Raw genomic sequence first — 22,055 nt, 5'->3', positions numbered from 1 at the left:
TCTTGTGTGTTGTTAAGCTATGCCTGCAGGATGCTTGGACCCACTCGGTTAGATCAGAGGTTGATTGCAATGGCTGAGCTAAGCCCAGAACTGATCTTACCCCTGTCTGGTATCAGGTGAACAGGCCACACTGCAGCTAGGAGCCTTGAACTAAACAAGGAGCCAGGGCAGGAGCCCAAGATGGAGACAGGAATACGGGAGTAGGGGTGGGGTGTCCCTAACCATAGGGGCTCACTCTTTGTGAAGATGCAAAGCCTGCGCGTCCATGAGATCTTCAAAGGTGTGAACTAACGGTGGATGAGAGGGAGGTAGGGGTGGGGAGTTCTTATGTTACTTTGACTCTTGGGGAATGGAGGAAGGAGCAACATAAATCAGAGCAGAAGCAGACATGGACACTCTGAGAGTCTGGTGCCCCTGGGTTCAGAGCCTTGTCGTCCATTTCTTTTGATTTCTTCAGCTTCACCCCAGTGAGATTTTAAATCCCACAGCACATGCTTAATAAATCCTTACTAACCAGGGGCCTGCCTTAAGCGATGACAAGAAATCAAGGCGCCAATCAGGCAAGAGGGGTAGAGTCTGTGGGGGAGGGGGTCATACAGATCTCTGCCTGATAAACCATCATGTGGCAACAGCTTGGAAGGTCTGTTCGGCCACATTCACTGAATTAAGCTCAATTCCAGGCAGAGAAAAGGTAATTCTGAGAGAGCCTCTTGCTGCCGACAGAAACAGCTACCAACAGGCACCACCCAGCACTTCTAAATTAAACTGGAGACTGGAAACAGAGAGGCATGGTGCCAGGCCTGAGTGATGGGCCACGAGACTCAGAGTCTAATTAAAGATCACATGTGTCTGCCAAGAGCAGGACTGCTCCTTTAAACATAGCAACCTGATGATGTTCAAGTAAATAAAATGTAGTTTTAAAACCCGTAGTCTTAGCTCACGCTTTCTCCCCTCTGCCAAAACAAACAAAAAAAGAAAATTTCAAAAATAGCCGACCAATTTTTTTACAGCTCTTGTGCTTTTTTTAAAAAAGGCTTTTGCATTTTGTTTATTATATGTGCGTGTAAGCATACATATATGCACGAAGGTCAGAGGGCCACCACGTATGTCCTACGGCTTGAACCCAGGCCCTCAGACTTGGCAGCAAGCACCTCCACCTGCTGAGCGGTCTTCCTGGCCCCAGAGCAGATTTTTTTTTTTTTTTTTAGTTCCAATTCACTCAAAGTACCAGATACGAACAAAATGTACCCTGCAAAGCATAGTGGCCTTTTATTACAGCCTTGTGCTATGGCCTGTTCCTCTTAATGTGTTCATTACACAATCTCTTCCGTCTATCTGGCAAGCAAGGTCTAGTGATGTTCACAGCAGAACCTATCTGTCGTTTTTCTCCTCCTCTGTGAACTGGACCAGTAACTAAAATGGCTCAGCTATGGTGAGTGTGTCAGTGCACAGAACAGGCTCAGCGGGAAGAGCTACTCAGGGCTGATTGCTGACAGCTGCCTAATGAGAGGAGCCCAGAAATAAAAGACAAGCCGTGTCGCCCCTTTTCACTCCACTGGACAAGGAGAGGCTCTAAGCCGTTGGGACTTGGGATGGTATGTATCATATCAGATGAAAGTTTTATACGCAAGCTGCAGTGGTTTGGTCCAGTGAGATGCTCTGGCTTGGTAAAGCAGGATCACGCAGCACTGAGCATGGCTTGCAGCCCACGTGATCAGGCTAGCCCTCGGCTGCTTGACTTTACTAACCTGAAGAGCCTGAGATCTCAAACCATCTGAAGCATTATACTGTCAGCTCTGACGCCCCATTCCGTGCCTGAACTAAGCAGCTTCAATGTCAAAATTATTACATTTCCATGATGGATGATGACAGATGCCAACTTTTGCTCTGGTCTAACTTTATACATCTATAATCATTACTTCAGATTTTCTTTTTAATGATACAGAAAGAATAGAAGCTAAAACAGAAATAGAGCTTGCTTCAGACCCAAATATGATAAGTCTTCTTCCCGAAGAGTTCCCAAACCTCTACCTTGGGCCCACCAGCTTTGAGAACCTAAGGGGTAGCCATAAAGATGGTATCCCTGGCCATACCAGCAGCTGCAGCTTCTAAACAAGTACAGACCTCACCGCCAGCTCTACAGGGGCCTTCCAAGAAGTGAATGCTAGCATGTCCAACTTTACAAACATATGAGCAGCGTTTTGAGCTCTGGCTGAGCTTACAAAGGAGGAAATCACTCACACAAAGGGCCCAGTGCACTACCCAACTCAACACTAAGTAAAAATCCCACTTCCAGGAGAAGAGGGACATGAACTCCTTGATTGCAGGGATTAACACCCTCCATGGTTGCCCTAGGATGCTCCCAGCAACGAGACTTGTCTCCCACCAGGACACTTGATCCTTCCACATCCAGTTCTCTGTTCCCAATTCCCAGCCCTGACTATGCACACAATCAAGCTTATTAGTGTAGTGACTCTTTAAATTGGTCATCATGATAGAGGCTGCCACGTTCTTCTGGATTATTTCACCATCTAGAGCCAGTGTCTTCAGGAAATGCACCTGGAATTCTAAGAAAGAAAAAGGGCAGTTGATATTTCATCGAAAGCTGGTTTGTCCTGAATATTTCTCCGTGTGTCATGTGAACTGAAGCCCTCAATACTCATATAAGCAGATGTTATTATTCCCATTCTAGAAATGAAAAAGCATAAAGTCTTGGTAATATGCTATCATCACATAATTTGTGGCAAAACTAGGATTTGATGCCAGATCTGATACCGAAGTTGATTCATTTTCCATCAAACACTGTTTCCTGGGACCAAACCCAGAATCACACAAGAATGAAAGGCTGTGACCCCATGAATTACTGTTCACATCCCATACCCATGCCCCTCCTCAGCTTTCTGTGGGTGGGATAGTCCTCACCCTTCATTAGGGCTGGGCATGGTCATGTGATTAGCTCTGGCCAATGAGACATTAGCAGATAGAACATGTGTAGTAAGTGTGTCTGGGTACTTGGCCTTGGTTGGTTCTTATGTACCGCACCACCACTATACGAACACACCTTTAGTAGCATGAGCTAAATGAGCATAAGTCTGTTTGAAATTAAACCACAGTTGACCTGGAGCCATGTGACATTTAAAGAAAACAAGAACTAAGATGATAAATAATTGCTGAGCCCAGCCAGGTGGTACAGGCTGGAATTCTGTGTAGCCAGGAGGTAGAGCCTGGAATTCCCAGGAGGCTGAGGGGGAAGGGGGAAGGGGGAAGGGGCAGCCTAGGTTACGGAGTGAGTTCAAGGTCAGCTTGGGCAACTTAGATCTTAGCTCAATTTTTTTTTTTTAAATAGGAAGAGGGCTAAGGACACAGCTCACTGGAAGGATACTAGCCCAGGATGTGGGAGGCTCTGGAGTCAACCCCTACCACCCCAGAGTTCTGATACAATGCTGCTGTTGCTGCTAATATTACTATTATTAATAATAATGATGACAGGGATTTTCCAGAGTCAATGAGGTTGATAAACTGAGAATCGCAGGGACCCCAAGCACAAGGAACCTATCATCATGGGGAGAGGGAGGACCCGGCTCCTAAGAGGAAATGGTGAGAGGCTTCAGAAAGGAAAGATGGAAAATCAGAGAACTGAAAGAAAGTTAAATTCAAGGTCCATGACTCATGCGGCTTGCTAGTTAGGAGGGCTTTTGGGGCCTAGGGCAAAGAACAAAGGCTGTTGCTGTTAAGTCATTCCAGGAACTGGCTGGCCATTAAGATAGGAGAGACCTGCAAGGACGTCCGGACTATCTCAGCTGAGTCTTAAGCACCTGCCCCTCAGAATTGCTGTCACCTCGCTCTGCAAGTACAATTTGCTGATGTTTAAACTGTCCAATTGTGTGTAACCGTGCCAATTCTTCCCCTGCCCCCAACTTTTTTTTATATAAACCCCTAGCTTCTGAGCCTGGTGGTTGACCCCTCTGTCTCCCGTGTGAGATACATGTCGGCCCAGAGCTCCGTCATTAAACTACCTCGTGTGTTTGCATCAAGATGGTCTCTCGTGATTCCTTGGGTGTTGGGTGTGCGCCGTCTAGGGATTTGAGTGGGTGTCTCCCCACTAGGGTCTTTCAGAACCAGGGAGGAATTCCTTCACCTCCAATTGCCACAGCTATTAGTGGAAAGGAGAGGGTGGAACTGGGCTGGAAGGAACAGGATCTTCCTCCAGACTAACATGGAGAACCAGCCACAGAGCAGGCAAACAGAAGATCCCAGAGAGCTATGGCAGGAAGGTTATGCCTCTTCCCTAGAAATTCGTGGAAGTTCTGGGGAAAGGAGGTTGGACAGTACTAGACCACAGAGTGAAGGAAATTTCTCTTGAAGACTGTTGGGGCTGGGTACCACTTCATATACGATTTACATTTGCACCATTCCGCAGAACAGTTCCTGACTGAGTAAGTAAATCTAAACTTAGTCCCCTTTTGTTCTGTGTCTTCAAGTTCTTTCTAGCCAAAATGTCGACCAACAAAAGAGTACGCATGGAGGGACCCATGGCTCCAGCTGCATATGTAGCAGATGATAGCCTTGTTGGACATCAATGGAAGGAGAGGCCCTTGCTCCTGAGAAGCCTTGATGCCCCAGTGTGGGAAAATGCCAGGACAGGGAAGCGAGAGTGGGTGGGTTGGTGAGCAGGGGGCAGGAGGATGGGATAGGGGTTTTTCGGAGGGGAAACCAGGAAAGGGGATAACATTTGAAAAGTAAATAAAGAAAATATCTAACAAAAAATACAACAACAACAAAAAAGAAAGTACGTCAATTGTCTTTCTGTTCCTAGGATAAAATTCCTGATATAAACAACCAGGAAGCAGAGGCTCCTTGTCTTCTGTCTTTAGAGGTTTCTGCCCACAGGTTTCTGCCAGCTGTGGACCTGAATCACAGTGGGAATATGTGGTAGGTCAAATCAGCTCACCTGATGGCTACAAGCAGAGCAGCCAGGATGGGAAACAAAGGCACACTTCAAAGGCATGGCCCCTGTGGCCCACTTCCTCCAACCAGGCCTTACCTCCCAGGGTTTCCAAAAGGGATTCATGAATTCATGAAGTCAGGGTCAGCGGTATCTAAGCACTTCATGTGTGCACTGAGATCAAGATCTTAAAGCATGATCCTTGTGAGGATGAATTTTATACCTAAAACGTAACAGTAAGCCATCCTAAGCCCGCACATGGGTATCACACAGTGCCTGTGCATCCTAAGCCCACACATGGATAACAAGCTTCCCATCACCTGAACAGCACAGCCCGAGAAGAACAAACAGAAAGAAACACCAAATTGCAGGAGAAACCCCTCCAAGGAGCTAACACATCTGTAAGAAGCCGAATGAGCAAAGAATAAATGCATGTAAGATGCATGTGTTTACTTTCCCTTGTGGTAAGGCAAGAAACAAGACAAAGTTCCCCTCAGCCTACCACTTTTCACTTGTTCTGGGGAGCAAGCTATAGAAGGAAACATCTCCAAACACAAGACCTAAAAGTTGCTAATCATTCACAAATGGCTCATTTAGAGCTGATAGTATTACAGCTTGTAAAACCTGCTAACACAAAATATAAGGGTTCCACTCCTGGAAATCTGTTTCTTTAAATAATAATAATATAGGAGGAAATATATCATATAAAATAGAAATACAATATTTCTAATTGCAAACAAAAAACATTACTGAAACGTCTAATAGGTGATGGTTAACAAAACTATACCACACACCTTTAAAAAGTCCTCAGTGCCTGAGTGTCTATAAAACACACATTTTATACTGTGAAGGAAATACTTGCCATAATATTAACTAGAAAATGAAATATTCAACTTAGACAACAATATAGTGCTTATGTTTTGATTAATTTTAAAGTACATAGCAGGAAGACCCCAAAATGTTTATCTTTTCTCTTCCCATCTTCCCTAGAGTTCTCAAAGCATCCATACTGACTGGAAAGCATGAGGATAACCCAGGTCCAGACTCCAGCTCTGTCCTACATCAGCCATGCTCACACAACACAGCACTGCCAGGATCCTTCAACCCTGAGGAAAAAAAATTAAGGCCATCTGTCACTTCCCATACCTGATGGGTGTGTCTTTGGAAGGAGTTACTGTATGAAATACACTTAGAAACACTTGAGGGTAGACTAACGGACATAATTATAATGGGAAACATAAAGACACAGATTGAGAGAGAGAGAGAGAGAGAGAGAGAGGTGGGGGAGGAAGGCAGAGAAGGAGAGAAGAGGAGGAGGAAGGAGAGAAAACAGACATTTGGCAGTCACGGGGTTAAAATATCATTGTTTTTCAATAATTTAGAAACTGGATGGAATACACATGGATTCTAGACCTCCTTGTTTTCTTGGACTGGCTCCTACTGGATCAAATGTTTTCTTTGATGTACATAAGCCTTTCAATTTCACAAGGCCCCATTTGCCATTGTGAGTTGCTGACCTTCTTTCCAGACCCTTTGGAGAAAGTCCTTAAACTGTCTGTATCTTCACGTGTTTCCCTTGCTTTTTCCCTCTGATGACTTCTGATTCCAGGCCTTACGCTAAAGCCTTTGATCCACCTGACACTAGTTGTCCTGCAGGCTGAGTGGAAGGATCTAAATGGACTCTCCTGCATGTGACTGTCTAGTTGAAGAGTCAATCTTCCTTCCTCTGGATACTTCTGGTATCTTTGTCAAAACATGTAGATGTAGCTGTACGGCCGTACAGCTACATCTACAGGTTCACATTCAGTGTTCTACTATCTTCTGTTGACCTATGTGGCTTTGTAGCTGGAGCTGTATAGGTTTACATCCATGTTTTATTGTCTTTCATTGATCTATGTGCCTGCTTTACACCTGCTCCTGCACCATGCTCACTCACACCTGCACCATGCCCACCTGCACCTGCACCATGCTCATTCACACCTGCACCATGCCCACCTGCACCTGCACCATTCTCACCTGCACCTGTACCTGCACCTGCACCATACTCACTCACACATGTACATGCTCACCTGCACCATGCTCACTCACACCTGCACCATGCCCACCTGCACCTGCACCATGCTCATCTGCACCATGCTCACCTGCACCTGTACCTGCACCATGCTCACCTGAACCTGCACCTGTACCATGCTCACCTGAACCTGCACCATGCCCACCTGCACCTGCATCATGCCCACCTGCACCTGTACCATGCCCACCTGCACCATGCTCACTCACACCTGCACCATGCTCACCTGCACCTGCACCATCTCATCTGCACCATGCTCACCTGCACCATGCCCACGTGCACCTGCACCACGCTCACCTGCAGCTGTACCTGCACCATGCTCACCTGAACCTGCACCTGCACCATGCTCACCTGAACCTGAACCATGCCCACCTGCACCTGCACCATGCCCACCTGCACCTGCACCATGCCCACCTGCACCATGCTCACCTGCACCATGCCTCACCTACACCTGTACCTGCACCATGCTCACTTGTAGCCTCCCCCAGCCTGAAGTGGGCTGGTACAGACCGTGTTGCCACTGAGGTGGGGCCACCTGAGGTGCAGCTTTCCGACTTGGCTGGCTCCTTTTTGAAGTGACAACTGCCCTGCTCTTCTGCTACCTGCTGAGAGGCTGAACCTGTCTTCCTAGATTCCTGAATAAGCGGCCAGCCTGGCGGAATGGCTCTAAGCACCAAGAGTGGACTGCCTGGGGGATGGGCCTTCCCCCTTATAAGCACGGTCTCTTAATAAACTCGTGAGCCTTGAACAGGGAGTCATCTTGGCTCCATTAATCTCTCTTGCCGTCTAAGTCTTTTTCAGCCCCAGCCTGCCTCCCAGGTGTACCTGGTTCTTGTAGGCCGCAGGCTGGCATACAACACTCACTCACACCTGCACCATGCTCACCTGCACCTGCACCTGCACCATGCTCACTCACACATGCACATGCTCACCTGCACCATGCTCACGCACACATGCACATGCTCACCTGCACCACGCTCACCTGCACCATGCTCACCTGCACCTACACCATGCCCACCTGTACCTGCACCATGCCCATCTGTACCTGCACCATGCCCACCTGTACCTGCACCATGCTCACTCACACATGCACATACTTGCCTGCACCTGCACCATGCTCAGTTGGCACCTGTACCATGCTATTTTTGCTTCTGTGATACATTAACAGAATTTGAAATCAGATATGGGGATCTCTAACATAAGGATTTTTCCCTCAGGACTGGTTTGTCAACCTGGGATCTTTTATGCTTGTATATGAATGTTAGGAATCCCTCTCTCTTTTTTTTTTTTTTTTTTTTTTTTTTTTTTTTTTTGGTTTTTCGAGACAGGGTTTCTCTGTGTAGCCCTGGATGTCCTGGAACTCACTTTGTAGACCAGGCTGGCCTCGAACTCAGAAATCCGCCTGCCTCTGCCTCCCGAGTGCTGGGATTAAAGGCGTGCGCCACCACGCCCGGCGGAATCCCTCTCTCTTATCTTTGTAAAAAAAAAATGGAATTGTAATTTTGATTGGCATTGTGTTGAGTCTGTAGAGATACAGGCTGTGGTGGTTTGATAGGAATGGCCTCTATAGACTCATGTGGTTCACCATAGGGAGTAGAATTGATGTAAATACAGTATTCATAGATGAAATTCTTGAAAAAAAATGTAAATACTCAGGACTAAACCAAGCAAAAGACCTTGTCAGAGTTAGGGTTACTGTGCAAGATGCGGAGGAAAGGGGTTCTTTGGCACCAAATCACAGTTCATCACTGAAGGCAGTCAGGACAGGAACTCACACAGGCCAGGAACCTGGAGGCAGGACTGATGCAGAGGCCATGGAGGGCTGCTGCTTACTGGCTTGTTCCACATGGCTTGCTCAGTCTACTTTCCTATAGAACCCAGGGCCACCATCCCAGGGATGGCCACACCCACATAGGCTAGGCTCTCGCCATCAATCACTAATGAAGAAAACGCCCTATACATACAACCCAACATTACGGAGGCATTTTCTTAATGGAGGTTCCCTCCTCTGAGATGACTTTAACTTGTGTCAAGTTACCAGAAAACCATCCAGCACAGACCTCTACCATATAAACTTCCAGACACTGAAGACAAAAGGATCTCTTGTGCTCCTGGATCGGCAGAAGTAATTTTGTGAAAAGGCTATGGTACCAGCAGCCATCTAGAGCATCGATGCAATCCCCATCCACTCAAAGGAGACTAATATCTAAAGTGCAAAAAGAGTTCTAAAATTCGTAAAGTACCAAAACCAAAAATGTCAACCAATAAACCTACAGCTGAATTGAACAGGGTTCTCAAAGGAAGAAATGCACATGGTAAATAAATGTTCCTAAACACATTCAACATTCCTTGACACAAGAAAGCATGAAGTAAACCTGATTTGAGATTTCAGCTCCCGTGAGGCAGGCAGTGGGAAAGAGGAATCAGTCTCTGCTGGTGAGAATGTAAACTGAGGCAGCTACTGTGGAAGCCAGAGTAGAAGTCCCTCAATACATTGAACTAGGACTCACACGTGACCCAGCTACGCTACTCCTGGGTATATGCCCAAAGCACTCCAAGTCAGCAGGGCTCAGAGATGCTTGGCAATCCATGTTCACTGCGATGCTAGTCACAAAAGCTGGAAAGTGGAACCGGCCTAGATGGCCATCAGCAGCTGAAGAGACAAAGCCGATGTGGCACATACACAACAGCAAGATTGTACTGTCACCTTAGGTACTTTCTACCCTTCTGTATCAACACCCGTTTCTGGCCACCTCAGGCTTGTGGCCTCTCTCCAGAGAATCACCATATTCGTGCACCTTGGGGTGCCTTGTTCTGCTCAAAAAGAAGGAAAACAGATACAACTGGGGATCATTATAAATAAAATAAGCTGGATTCAGAACAAAAGAGTACTGCAGGTATTTAAATGTATTGTGTGAATAGGAGTGTGTGTTTGTGTGTGTGTGCACGTGCACACGCTTACCTGTGTGTACATAGGACATGAAAGTAGAAACGACACCTGGGAAAGGAAAAAGGGGGAGGGGAGGGTAAAAAAGAGAAAACAATACAATACATGAGAGCAACAGTGGCGCCTATCTGGAAGGAGGGAGCTCAGCGAGGGGTGGGGGCGGGGTGGAGGTGGATGAGGGTGGGGTGGGGGTGGGGTATGGTAGGGGTGGGTTGGGTTGAGTGGGGGTTGGGTGGGGTGGAGGTGGATGAGGGTGGGGTGGGGTGAGGTGGGGGTAGGGCAGGGTGGGTAGAGGTGGGGTGAGATGGTGAGGGTTGGATAGGAGTGGGGTGGGGGTAGAAGTGCATGAGTAAGAACAAAGTACAGTATCACATATGTGGGAAAATGACAAATGAATGAAAGCTATTACTTCCTGTTCTAACTTTAAACAGAAGATCGGGAAGTGTGAAGATAGAAATAATCATTGAGTATAACAAAGGAGGGCAGGGAAAAGAGTAAGAGGAAGGAGGGCGCAAGCCACAGGAGAGATGCACCCAAGGGAAGAGGTATGCAATGCTGAGGGCCACGATTGAGAAGTACAGTCAAAATTACATAGAGTAACAAATGTTCACAACAACATGGGACAACACTGTACACTGTTGGTAGGCACAGACAGCAATGCCATCACTGTAAAGAAACAATATGGAGGCTCCCGAAAAATTACAAATAAAATTACCATATATGATTCAGAAATCCCACTTTGAATTATAGACCCCAGATAATGAAAATCAGGGAGTCAGAAATGTATTTGTAAATGCAACTTCATGACAGCATCATTTACAATAGATAAAGGCAATCCATGTTTCCATTGATGGTGGGTGGATGAGCAAAATGTCACACAAACACACACACACACACACACACACACACAAAATTTATTCCTTCAATTAAAACTACAAGCTGGGCAGTGTGGGCAGTGGTGGCCCACACCTTTAATCCCAGCACTCTGGAGGCAGAGGCAGGCAGACCTCTGGGTTTGAGGCCAGCCTGGTCTACAGAGTGAATTCCAGGACAGCCAGGGCTACACAGAAACCTTGTCTCAAAAAACAAAAATCAAAAATATAATAATAATAATAATAATCCACATTGAGATTCTATCTCACCCCAGCATGCTGGAAGTCTTATATTAACTTGACACGAGATAAAGTCAGGGAACCTCAATTAAGAGAGTGCCTCCATAAGATCATGCTACACACAAGCCTATAGAGCATTTTCTTCATTAGGGATTGATGGCGAGGGCCCGGCCCATGTGGGTGGAGCCGTCCCTGAGCTGCTGGTCCTGGGTTCTATAAGAAAGCAGGCTGACCAAGTCATGAGAAGCAAGCCAGTAAGCAGCACCCCTCCATGGCCCCTGCATCAGCTCCTGCCTCCAGGTTCCTGCCCTGACTGGGTTCCTGCCTCCAGGTTCCTGCCCTGACTGGGTTCCTGCCTCCAGGTTCCTGCCCTGACTGGGTTCCTGCCTCCAGGTTCCTGCCCTGACTGGGTTCCTGCCTCCAGGTTCCTGCCCTGACTGGGTTCCTGCCTCCAGGTTCCTGCCCTGACTGGGTTCCTGCCCTCACTGCTTTTGATGATGAGCTGATATATTTCACTGTGAGTGAAATAACCCTTTCCTCCCCAGCTTGCTTTTGGCCAAGGTGTTTCATCAAAGCAATGGTAACATTAAAACACCCCAGAGAGCCGGGCGTGGTGGCGCACGCCTTTAATCCCAGCACTCGGGAGGCAGAGGCAGGCGGATTTCTGAGTTCGAGGCCAGCCTGGTCTACAAAGTGAGTTCCAGGACAGCCTGGGCTATACAGAGAAACCCTGTCTCGAAAAACCAAAAAAACAAAAAAACAAAAAAAAAAAAAACACCCCAGAGTCCAGATGACTATCATCAAGATATCAACCAATGCTAACAAATGCTGTCCACAGTGTGGAGAAAAAGAAACCTTATTCCCCGTCGGTGAGAGTATATACTGGTGTGCCCAGTATAGAAGCCTGTAAGGAATTTTTCCAAAAGACTAAATATAGGACCAGCATATAACCCAGCTATATCACTCCTGGGTGATACAGCAAAGACTCTAATTCAGCATACTGCAGAAACCCTTGGCCATCTATGTCCATTGCTGCTCTTTTCACAATAGCTAAGAAATGCCCGAAATAGACAGATGAATGTATGAAGATGTACCAAATATACATGATGCCATTTATCCAACCACAGAGATTAAGGAGATGGTGACATTTGCTGGGAAATGGATGGGTGGGACTGGGAATTGTATTAACTGAAGGCACCCAGACTCACGCTCTCTCTTACACAAAGATCCTGCATTTTCTAGAGACTATATCTGTGTGTCTACCTGTGCAAGGGAATCATGAGAAAGGGGAACTAGCCGGAAGTGGGAAGGGGATGGAGGAGAGGCATGATAAAGTAGGCTAGGCAAAAACAAAGAATGTATAAAAATTCTATAATAAAGTCATTTTAATGACAATTCAACAGCCATTTATAGCTGAATAGATGGAGATCAAATCCCCAACTGTGGGCAAGAATACCAGTAACCCAACCATTGAGGGGGTTATAAGAAGGATTCCTGGCCAACTAGCCTAAAAGGAAGGGGGAAAAAAACAAGCTCCGTGCTCAGTGGAAGACGCTGTCTCAAGGGAGAAAGGCAGCGAGTGTTAGAGTAGCAATCTGTGGCATAGAATGGTGTGTATCCATACAGAGAGACAAGGAAATGCTGCATACACACACACACACACACACACACACACACAGAATTCACTTGACCCCGTTCCCTCTATTGTACGCACACGTGAGTAAGCCAGAGGCCAATGTTAGGTGTTTTCCTCCATCTCTGTTCATCTGGTACTTGCTGATGGGCCAGACCAGCAGGGCATCGAGCTCCAGGGACCATCCCATCTCCACAGCACTACAGCGTAGCAGGTACAGGTACACAGACCCTCTCACCTTTTTACACAGGTGTTGGGAGTAGAAGTTGCCTCTCTGTGCATGTGCGGCAAGTACTTTATTAGCTAAGATTTTTCTATGTGTCCAAAAAACATTTTAAAAAAAAGTCATAAGAAAAAAAAAAAGATTGTTCCTTTAAAGGAGAGAAATTGCATCATGCTAAGTGAAAAGAAAAGAAAAAATAAGTCAATCACAGGACACACGCTTGTCTGAACACAATGCTGTCTGCATAACAGGTGAATTCTAGAGTACAGATGGAGAATGGTACTGCTGGAGGGGCTGCAGGAGGAGGGGCGGGTGCTATGGTTTAGGTGGAAGTCAAAACCCACCTCTTAGATGTGATGGTATTGCAGGAAAGAGCTTTGAAGAAATGATTGTGCCATGAGGGCTCATCCTGTATAAATGCAGTAGCGCTCATACACTGGCAGGGAGAGGGCTTGACAAGGAAGCCGCTCACCACCAAGCCTAATGATTCAAATCTGATACCCCGGACCCATCTAGCAGAGGGGAAAACCAGCATCTACAAGGTGTCCTTTGACCTCCACATGCATATTGTGGCACAGGCACACTTACACAAACGTGTACACACACAAACTCAATAAAATAATTTTTAAAGAGAGAGAGAGGGTTGAAGGGAGCTCTGCTTGCTATTTCATGTCCTGCCATCTCTTTAGCCAAGTCAGGACACAGCATGCATTCCCTCTGGAGGATACAGCAGCAGGGCGCCATCTTGGAAGCAAGAAGTTCACAAGACACTGGGTCTGCTGGCACGCTGATCTTAAATGGCCCAGCCTCCGGAACTATAAGAAAGGGCTTTCTGTTCTTTATGAATACCCAGGCTCTAGTGTTTTGCTATAGCAACTCAAGCAGAATAAGACATGAGGAAGTAACTCTTTCATAGGTGCAGAGCTATGAAAAGAGACATAATTTTGGGAGATGAATAGTAGTGACAGCTGCCAGAGTGAATGTTCTTAAAAATGGCTGTCTGGGCAACATGTGTACAGGTGTGTATGTGTATGTGTGTGCACATGTGCATGTATGTACATGTGTATGTGTGTGTGTTTATGCACACATGTGGTGTATATGTGTGCATGTGTGTTCATGTGTATGCATGTGTATACGTGTATATTTGTATGTATGTATACATGCATGCATGTTATATATACTGTATATATATGTATGTGTGTATGTGTGTGTGTGTATATATATATATATATATATATATATATATTACAATTTTAAAACTATTCTTTTTTTTTTAGCTGTTGGGAGGTTCTTTTGTCTTACTTCTGTTTTGTTTAGTACTGGAATAGAGGAAGAAGGACCAGACTTTAAAAACCAATTATGTCGAATCCAAAAGTAACACCTTTCTCTCGGATTGGCAAGTGGGTTCTCTAAGTAGCACTTGTCTAAGTCTTCACTTGAAAGTCTGTTTTCCACCCAAGGAAGATAAAATTATCTCCTAAGGAGTCAGACTCCACCCACCCTGCTGGAGGTTTGAGAGACTGACATTGAGGTTCTCTCGCAGCTGGTATGGAGAGGACAAGAAGGAACCACAGAAAAGAGGTTAAAGAGCTGCCCCGGAGCCCAGGTAGAAACAGAAACCACATATTCTCTAAACCAAAAACTGTCTGCCAACAATTTCTGGGCAGCTTTTGAGTAGAAGAAGCCGACTTTGAAACGGCGGCATTCTGGGGCATTGTGACAGATAGGTAAGGTGGCTTATTTAGGACCTGACACCTCCCTCCCAAACTTGGAACACATAGACTACTAAAATGAAGGCATGCCAAGCATTTCATTCTTAGAAAACATTTCTGTCTGTACTTTAAGTTGTCTGTTCCAGGGCTGGGGAGGTGGTAGCTGGGGAGATGCCAGCTATGTTTCCTTAGTCACCCGAACGCCAGATGCTATAGTTCGTATGTGACTCCCCGGCAAAACAGAACCGGATGCTAAGACATCCAAAGGACTATGCCCCCATGAATGAATTAATGGACTATTGGGAGGATTGGTTAGTACTGTGAAGGTGGGTTTTCGTATGAAAGCAAACCTCTCCCAGGCTTACCTTTCAGCTTTCTTCCCTAGGAGGACGCAACAGCAAAACCCTTCTCAGTGCCAGTCACTTGCTCTTGGATTCCTCAGCTTTGGGAACCATGAGCCAAATATATCTGTGTCCACTACGATGAATTGCTCAGGGACTCACTCGGGTGTAGTGGCAGCAAACAGACCAGGACTCCAGGGAGTGCACAGGTCACAGCTGAGGAGCCTAGGGGAGCTGGTGACAGCCCATGCTCTCCCCCTGACTGAAACCACCCCAAGTTCAATTTCTGTTGCTGTGATGAATACCATGGTTGGTAGCAGCTTGGGGCAGAAAGGGTTTATCTCATCTTTAGAGCTTAAAAGTCCACCAACAAGGAGAGTCAGGGGAGGAACTCCAGGCAAGAACTGAAGCAGGGGCCATGGAGGAACACCATTAACTGGCCTGCTTCCCATGGCTTGCTCAGTCTGTTTTCTTACACAACTCAGGACCATATACCCAGGGGTGGCACTGGCCACAGTGAACTGGGCCCTCCCACACCAATCATTAATCAAAAACAACGCTCTGCAGACTTGCCTACAGGCCAGTCTGATGGAGGCAATTCCTCAGCTGGCGTCCTGTCTTCCCAGATGACCTGCTTGTATCAAGTTGACAACAAACCAGCCAAAACTATCTAGCACAATTAGCACCAATCATTTTCTGTAATTATCTGGACGGGTCTGCCTCATGATCAGGAAAAGGTGTTGGTTACAGAGAGCTGAGTGCAGTGCTCTATAGAAATCTCCCTGGGCTGTATGCTCTGTGACACAAGGAATTTGCATATGCAAAGCATATGTCAGGTATAGGCTTTCTGACCTGCTATCCTGACATTACCTCTGTCTCACCAACTGGCTGATGATGCAAATGTCTTCCCCCATGAGCCTTTGCAACACTGTTAAGCAAACCGAGGTCTCTTGAGCTTCTTCCCTGTACCTGAGTAGTCATCCCTGCCAAGTATCAAAACGAGCAGCCTATTTAATAACTACAGTTGAGCAGCAGGGTCAGGGCAGGAACCGGCTCTCTTAGACTTGTGAGTTATTTTTCTCTTGTTGTGGTAAAACACCATGACCAAGGCAACTTATAGATGGAATGGTTTGTTTGAGCTTAAGGTTTTGGAGGGATGAGAGTCCGTCATTACCGTGGTGGGGAGGCCGGCAGCAGACAGTAGGTGTGGGGCAGCAAGCTGAGAGCTCACATCTTAAACTGTAAGTGGGAAGCAGAAAGAGTAAACTGGGAGTTGAGGGGTGCAGGAGGGACGTTAGAACTTCAAAGCTCACCCCAAGTGACACACTTGAAAGCAAGGCCACACCTCCAAAGTCTCTCCAGTGTCACCAGCTGGGTACCAAGTATCCAACTACCCAAGAATATGGGGGACTTTGCATTCAAACCACCAGTTTGTAAATAGTTTAGGTACCATACTGGGTCATGCTATATAACAATCAGACAGGACCTCCCTTCCCTGTCTCTACTCATTGGTATTTACTCTGTGCATTTTGCCATTTAATTGGCCCCGGAGGAATTCCCCATTCGAGGCTTTCAGCTTCCATTACTGATGTTCTGAGTCACAGTGTTCTTCCTCCCTGGATCTGTGACCTCATTCACTAGACCACGTTCCTGAATGAAAAATGAGGTTCCCTCAGCCTCCATAAAAGTCTCTGTTTAGCCTTGACCTACACAAGGGCAAGCTCTCCCTACAAGTACTGCCTCCATCACAAGAAACACAGAATGACCAAGAACTTCAGGGACACCCCCCCTCCCCGCCTCCCCCTCCCCCCATCATGCAGCCTCCCTACTAGCCCAGAAAGCAGGGTGGCTCTGCCTAGCTTGGACCTAACTAACCCCAGGAATAGCATGGCTAGGGCCACATCTCTAGAAGGTTCCCATGTCAGTGAGCACGCATCCCTTAGACTGTTTCTGTGAGCGACACATTTAAAGCAGTTTCTAGACAGACCCATTCACTATGAAATCCCACTGGGTGCATGGTTGTGCCAAGGAAAAAAAATGCAGGAGATATGGGTGGTCCCTGCTTTGTCCTTTAGTTCCAAACTGTATTGCAGAGCACTTGAAATGACTAAGGTGACACGTGACACTGCCCCTTCGGGGCTCCGGGTACCTGGAGGGAGTCTCCCTTTCAGTTTCCGTGAATTCCACGTCATGGAGCTGTCAGCGCCCTCCGTGGGAAATGCAGAGAATTCTACACACTCTGTTCTCTCAGCAAAGGCATGGAATCTGAAACACGAAATGGGTTCTGCGTCAGGCATGTGCCTATCAGTTCTCTCAATTTGCCGTCTCTGGTGCTCCAAATCTTGATTTATTTTGATTGGTTTTCTCAGAATTGGGTCTCACTAGGTTGTTCTAGTAGTCCTGAAATTCTGGCCTCAAGCAATCCTCCTGCCTCCACCTCCCAAGTAGCAGGGACTACAGGTGCACAGCTCTCTGTCCACCGCCAAGCCTCTTAACTTTAACTGCATTCCCTGATTCCTCTATGCCTTGTCTGGTCAGCTCCCACAATCAAGGGTCAGGCAGAGGAGGCAGCTTAGTGGGTATAGTGGGTATGTTTAAGCAAGCATGGGGGCCTGAGTTCAGATCCTTAGCACCTACATGAGAGCCAGGCATGGGTAGCATATGTCCATGATCTCAGCACTGATGACATAGGGACAGGCAGATCCCTGGAGCTTGATGGACAGATGGCCTAACTAAATCAGTGAGTTTCAAGTTCAGTGAGAGGCTCTGTCTTAGAAAAAAAGCCGGCAAGTAACGGGGGGGGGGGGGGGGGGGAGACTTAGCATTGACCTCCATGATTGCCTGCATGCACACATGCGCACACACGAGTGGCTTGAGATTTTTCCATGGTGCTGTGGCTTCCCACTATAATAATTAACTCAATCAAATGGCATTTCTTGATCCTAGGAAAATGATTGTTTGTGGGGTTTTGTCTCTCCGTCTCTATCACATCCACGCCGTTTTGATGGCCCAGGCATCCAAGTGAGGGAGCCCACTAGCAACCATTTGCATTACCTGGCTGAGCATTGAAAGCTGGGGATACAGACAGCCTCGACTAATTTGGGTATTGCTGAGTGGCCTCAGTCAGCTGTAACTCAGCAAACACAGTTTTTGAGCTTAAGAGCTAATGCAAAGAATTGCTGTGCGGGCAAGTTTTGGGAGCCTGCCAGCTCGAAGTGTGGTCCAAGGAACATCAGCAGTGTCACCTGGGAGCTGGTGAGATTCAAGATTCATCCCAGGCCCCTGTTTGGACCTGCTGAGTCAGAGCACAACTTTAATAAGATCCCTAGAGGACCCACGTGTACGTCAAAGCTTGTAGCTTGCTGGTATGGGGCAAGGTGATGGGCTAATCTCTCTCTTTCTTTCTCTTTCTTTTTCCTCCTTTGGGGCAGTGCTAGAGTTGGCACACAGGCCCTCACAGACACCAGCTAGGCACTCTGGGATACATCCTCAGCCCCTAAATGCTCCTGGAACCCCTTAATTGTAACCCAGAAAGTCAAGTGATAGGACATTAGCTTCTGATTGACAGAGGAAGTCTCTGTCAATCTCCTCTGTTTGTCACTGCTAATTAGACTCCTGAGGGACCACTTGGAGCTTATCTAAAGTGATGAACTAAAAGTGGGAGTGATCTCAGGCCTCTTGGACTGTGGAAAGCTTGTCATTTTCCTAAAGAATTCCGGGTGAGATTGTCATAGTGACTTGGTGGCAGTGAACAAGACTGCCTCGTTCCTGTGGCCTGAGACCAGGACACCCTTGCTATGCCTGGGTCCTGTAGGCATTGTCTAAAGCAGAAATGTCCAGTTCACTCCCTTTAATGACTGCCTGACAGGACAAGGTGCTTGTGTGTGTGTGTGTGTGTGTGTGTGTGTGTGTGTGTGTGTGTGTATGTATGTATGTATGTTGGGGAACAGATGAAGTCTGTCCTGGCCCTGAACTCCAAGTATCAAGGCCTTGGGTGTCTGGAACTTTCCACACTCTAATCTCTTCTCCAGATTGGAAAGAGAACGGGGTAGAAGTTTCTCCTAATGGGGAGAGGCACCACTAAGAAAGGCTCTTTAGAGAATACTGTTAGACCTCAGCACCCACACCCACCCTGTGCTTCCACACAAGCACAGCCTTGGATACTGTGATGGAGGGAATCCATTTAACTGAGACCAGGACCCAGGCAGCCTGTGAGCTCAGACCAGAAAGACGCACTGTGTCCAGTTGACTAGTCACTGTGCTCTAGCTGGGCCCAACAGCCCAAGGCACAAAGTAACAGCAGATGGCATGGTGTGTCTGACCCCACACCACAGCAGTCAGGAGCACCAAGGGTTGTGTGTTCAGCTCACTCGTGAAGGCCCAGAGCATGCAGAGGATGGCATGTCTCCAGCTGACTGTTTTATGTAAACCCACCACTGTGCAAAGGATGAGCAGTGACAGAATCAACGTGGCTGTAGCACGCTGTTCCCTGGGCACTAAACCTCCTAGAAAATGTTCTCTAGGAGTGAGGAGGCAGGTACAAGCCAGAGAAGGAATCCTGCCAGCTGTCTTTCTCTCTACCCTAGAGAAAGTGGATGAAGAGATCGTGCTCACCCCTACCCCCATCCCCTTTTATGTATTTGGACATGCTCAGGATGCCAGATTCAAAGCCTTATGCCTTGTGATTTCAAACTGTTTGAAAAGCTTCCAGGGTGGTGAGCTCAGACTCTGTAATACAGGAAGAGTCCTGACCCTCTTTAGACATCGGAAATCAGGATTCCTGGGGCTGAGAGCGAAGAACTGCATTTCCACCAACTCTATTAGGCAAATTGGTGGGTGAAAACGTTTACTTCCAGCTGGCTGTTGGTGTCAATAAAGGCCAAGTCCAGGACTCTATATCACCAACTTCCTCTCAAAAAGCCTATATGTTTCAAATGTCTAGCTACTGTGAACAATTGCCATGAGCTAGGGATACAGCGTGATCTCCAGTTGTCAGTGTCTGACCCTGGCGTGAGAATGGCCCTACGTGGAGAGCCCAGTCCTTGTTATTTCTAGGATTTACCTGACGGAAAAGGCAGCATCTCCAGTCTGCAAGACTCCAAGAGCTCAATAGAGGAGAACTATACTGCTGCATGACAAAGGAAAGGGTTTGCAGACCATAACGACTATACACCATGACACGGAGGGTAAACATCTAGACTGTGAGTAGACCACCCACTCTCAGGCCCTCTCAAGTCCACCATTTGCCTACCTGCTGTGGGTCTTAGTGCTCAGATCTTTTAGGAAAGCTATGGTTTCTTCTCCTCTGGCATTGAAGGACACTGTGCAGACTGGATATGGGATCTCCAGAACCCCCGTTAGTAGAAGCTTCTGGGATTCCTGAGGAACGTCCCCCACCACAAAGTAGTAGATGGCTTTGATCTGCAAGACAGAGGCGCGAATGGCAGTGGCTTACTATCACCCCCATATACTGCAGCCCTGCACCAGATTCGGCAGCAACACATTTTCTGGTTGCTGCAGAAAAGAGAGGGCAGAAAGAAGAGAAGCTATGCTCAGTGCTCTGTGATGACACAGGGAAGGAAAAGTCGGCAAGTGAGTCATTCAAAAGCATCCCTCAACAGTGGCTGTGGTCCTTGGGTGCTCCACAAAGAAGAATGTAGTTGGCAGACTTGGAGAGTAGCTGCCTCTGGGCCCACAGGTACAAGACAGGAGAGGAAAGGTTTTTTTCAAGTCAAGAAGCAAAGGAAGTTTTGGGCCAACTTTCCAAGGTGGTGCCAGAATTCTACAGCACAGATTCATCCATTGTCAATCTCAGTCAGGATGCAGGAAAGAGGGTGCATTGCCCCTGGTTCATCCTCTGCTCTCTTCACATGCAGGTGGGCTAAGACTGCCCTCATTTCATGGGAAGTCAGGAGAAGGATACGCCTGCCTGGCCCTAATGCACAGTGCCTTGCCAGAAGAGAATGGGGAATGGGCAATCCATGTCAAAAGGAACACATACACACAAACACACCCACATACTACACACCACATACATACATACATACATACATACATACATACATACATCACACATACACACAGCACATATTCAAATATACACACTGTATGCACTGCACATATGGACACACCACATACCATGACAGCATACACACATAACTAATAAACATACCACATGTCACTAACATATGCCAAACACAACACATATACTACATCACCCCCTAATACATACATCATACTACACAAACACACACTACAGCCCCTATATAGACCATAATACACATACCATATCATATATTATACTACACACACACATACACTCATACATACACACCACACAAAAACATCATACCCCATAGACACCACACATTATATACACACACACACGCCATGCTATACATCCACCACACTTTATACCCCCACACACCATACATACCACACACAACACACATATACCACACACTATGCCCACCCACACTATACATACTACACACAATACACATACAGACAACACACATACTACACACCACACTCACATATACCACACATATATACATATCACATACATACAAACACAGCACACACAGCACACAAACACATAGTACACTTACACCTTTTTATGTCACAATACATTAATTGTACAAAACACTGGATTCCTTTGTTGTTTCCATGTTTCTGCTTGGTGTGTGTTGGTTAGCTGGGCCCCGCCCCCCATTACCCTCTCTTATCTCCCCCTCTTGTTCCTTGCACCCCTCCTGATGTAGACTGAGTGGGAAATGTCCCCCAGTGGCTCACTTGTTTCAAAGCCCAGGCCCCTGCTGAGGACACAGCCTGTCCTAGTTAGGGTTACTGCTGCTTCGATAAAACTCCATGACCAAAGCAACTTGGGGAGCTTACACTTCCACATCGCTGCTCATCATCAAAGGAAGTCAGGACAGAACTCAAGCAGGGAAGGAATCTGGAGGCAGGAGCTGATGCAGAGGCCATGGAGGGATGCTGCTTACTGGCTTGCTCAGCCTGCTTTCTTTCTTTCTTTCTTTCTTTCTTTCTTTCTTTCTTTCTTTCTTTCTTTCT

The 22,055-nt window shown here is 46.9% G+C and overlaps 1 protein-coding gene across 6 annotated transcripts in view; it reads right to left on the bottom strand.

The window, feature by feature from the left end:
* The window catches only part of Vwa3b (von Willebrand factor A domain containing 3B), a 163,279-nt gene that overhangs the window by 111,984 nt on the left and 29,240 nt on the right, over nt 1-22,055 (bottom strand). For all 6 annotated transcript variants that reach the window (XR_015046881.1, XR_015046877.1, XR_015046880.1 and 3 more), the window contains exons 6-7: nt 20,233-20,402; nt 17,131-17,246 (exon numbers count right to left, since the gene is read on the bottom strand). Coding sequence is in view for 2 of the 6 variants with exons in the window: in XM_085836386.1 (XP_085692512.1) it covers nt 17,131-17,246; nt 20,233-20,402 (286 nt within the window). In the remaining 4 variants the exon portion in view is untranslated. The remainder of the gene's footprint in view (nt 1-17,130; nt 17,247-20,232; nt 20,403-22,055) is intronic.

Source organism: Mus caroli, unplaced genomic scaffold (genome assembly GCF_978045245.1).
Source record: "Mus caroli unplaced genomic scaffold, Mus_caroli_1 scaffold_1, whole genome shotgun sequence".
NCBI lineage: Eukaryota > Metazoa > Chordata > Mammalia > Rodentia > Muridae > Mus > Mus caroli.
This window is presented reverse-complemented; position numbering and strand designations above follow the sequence as displayed.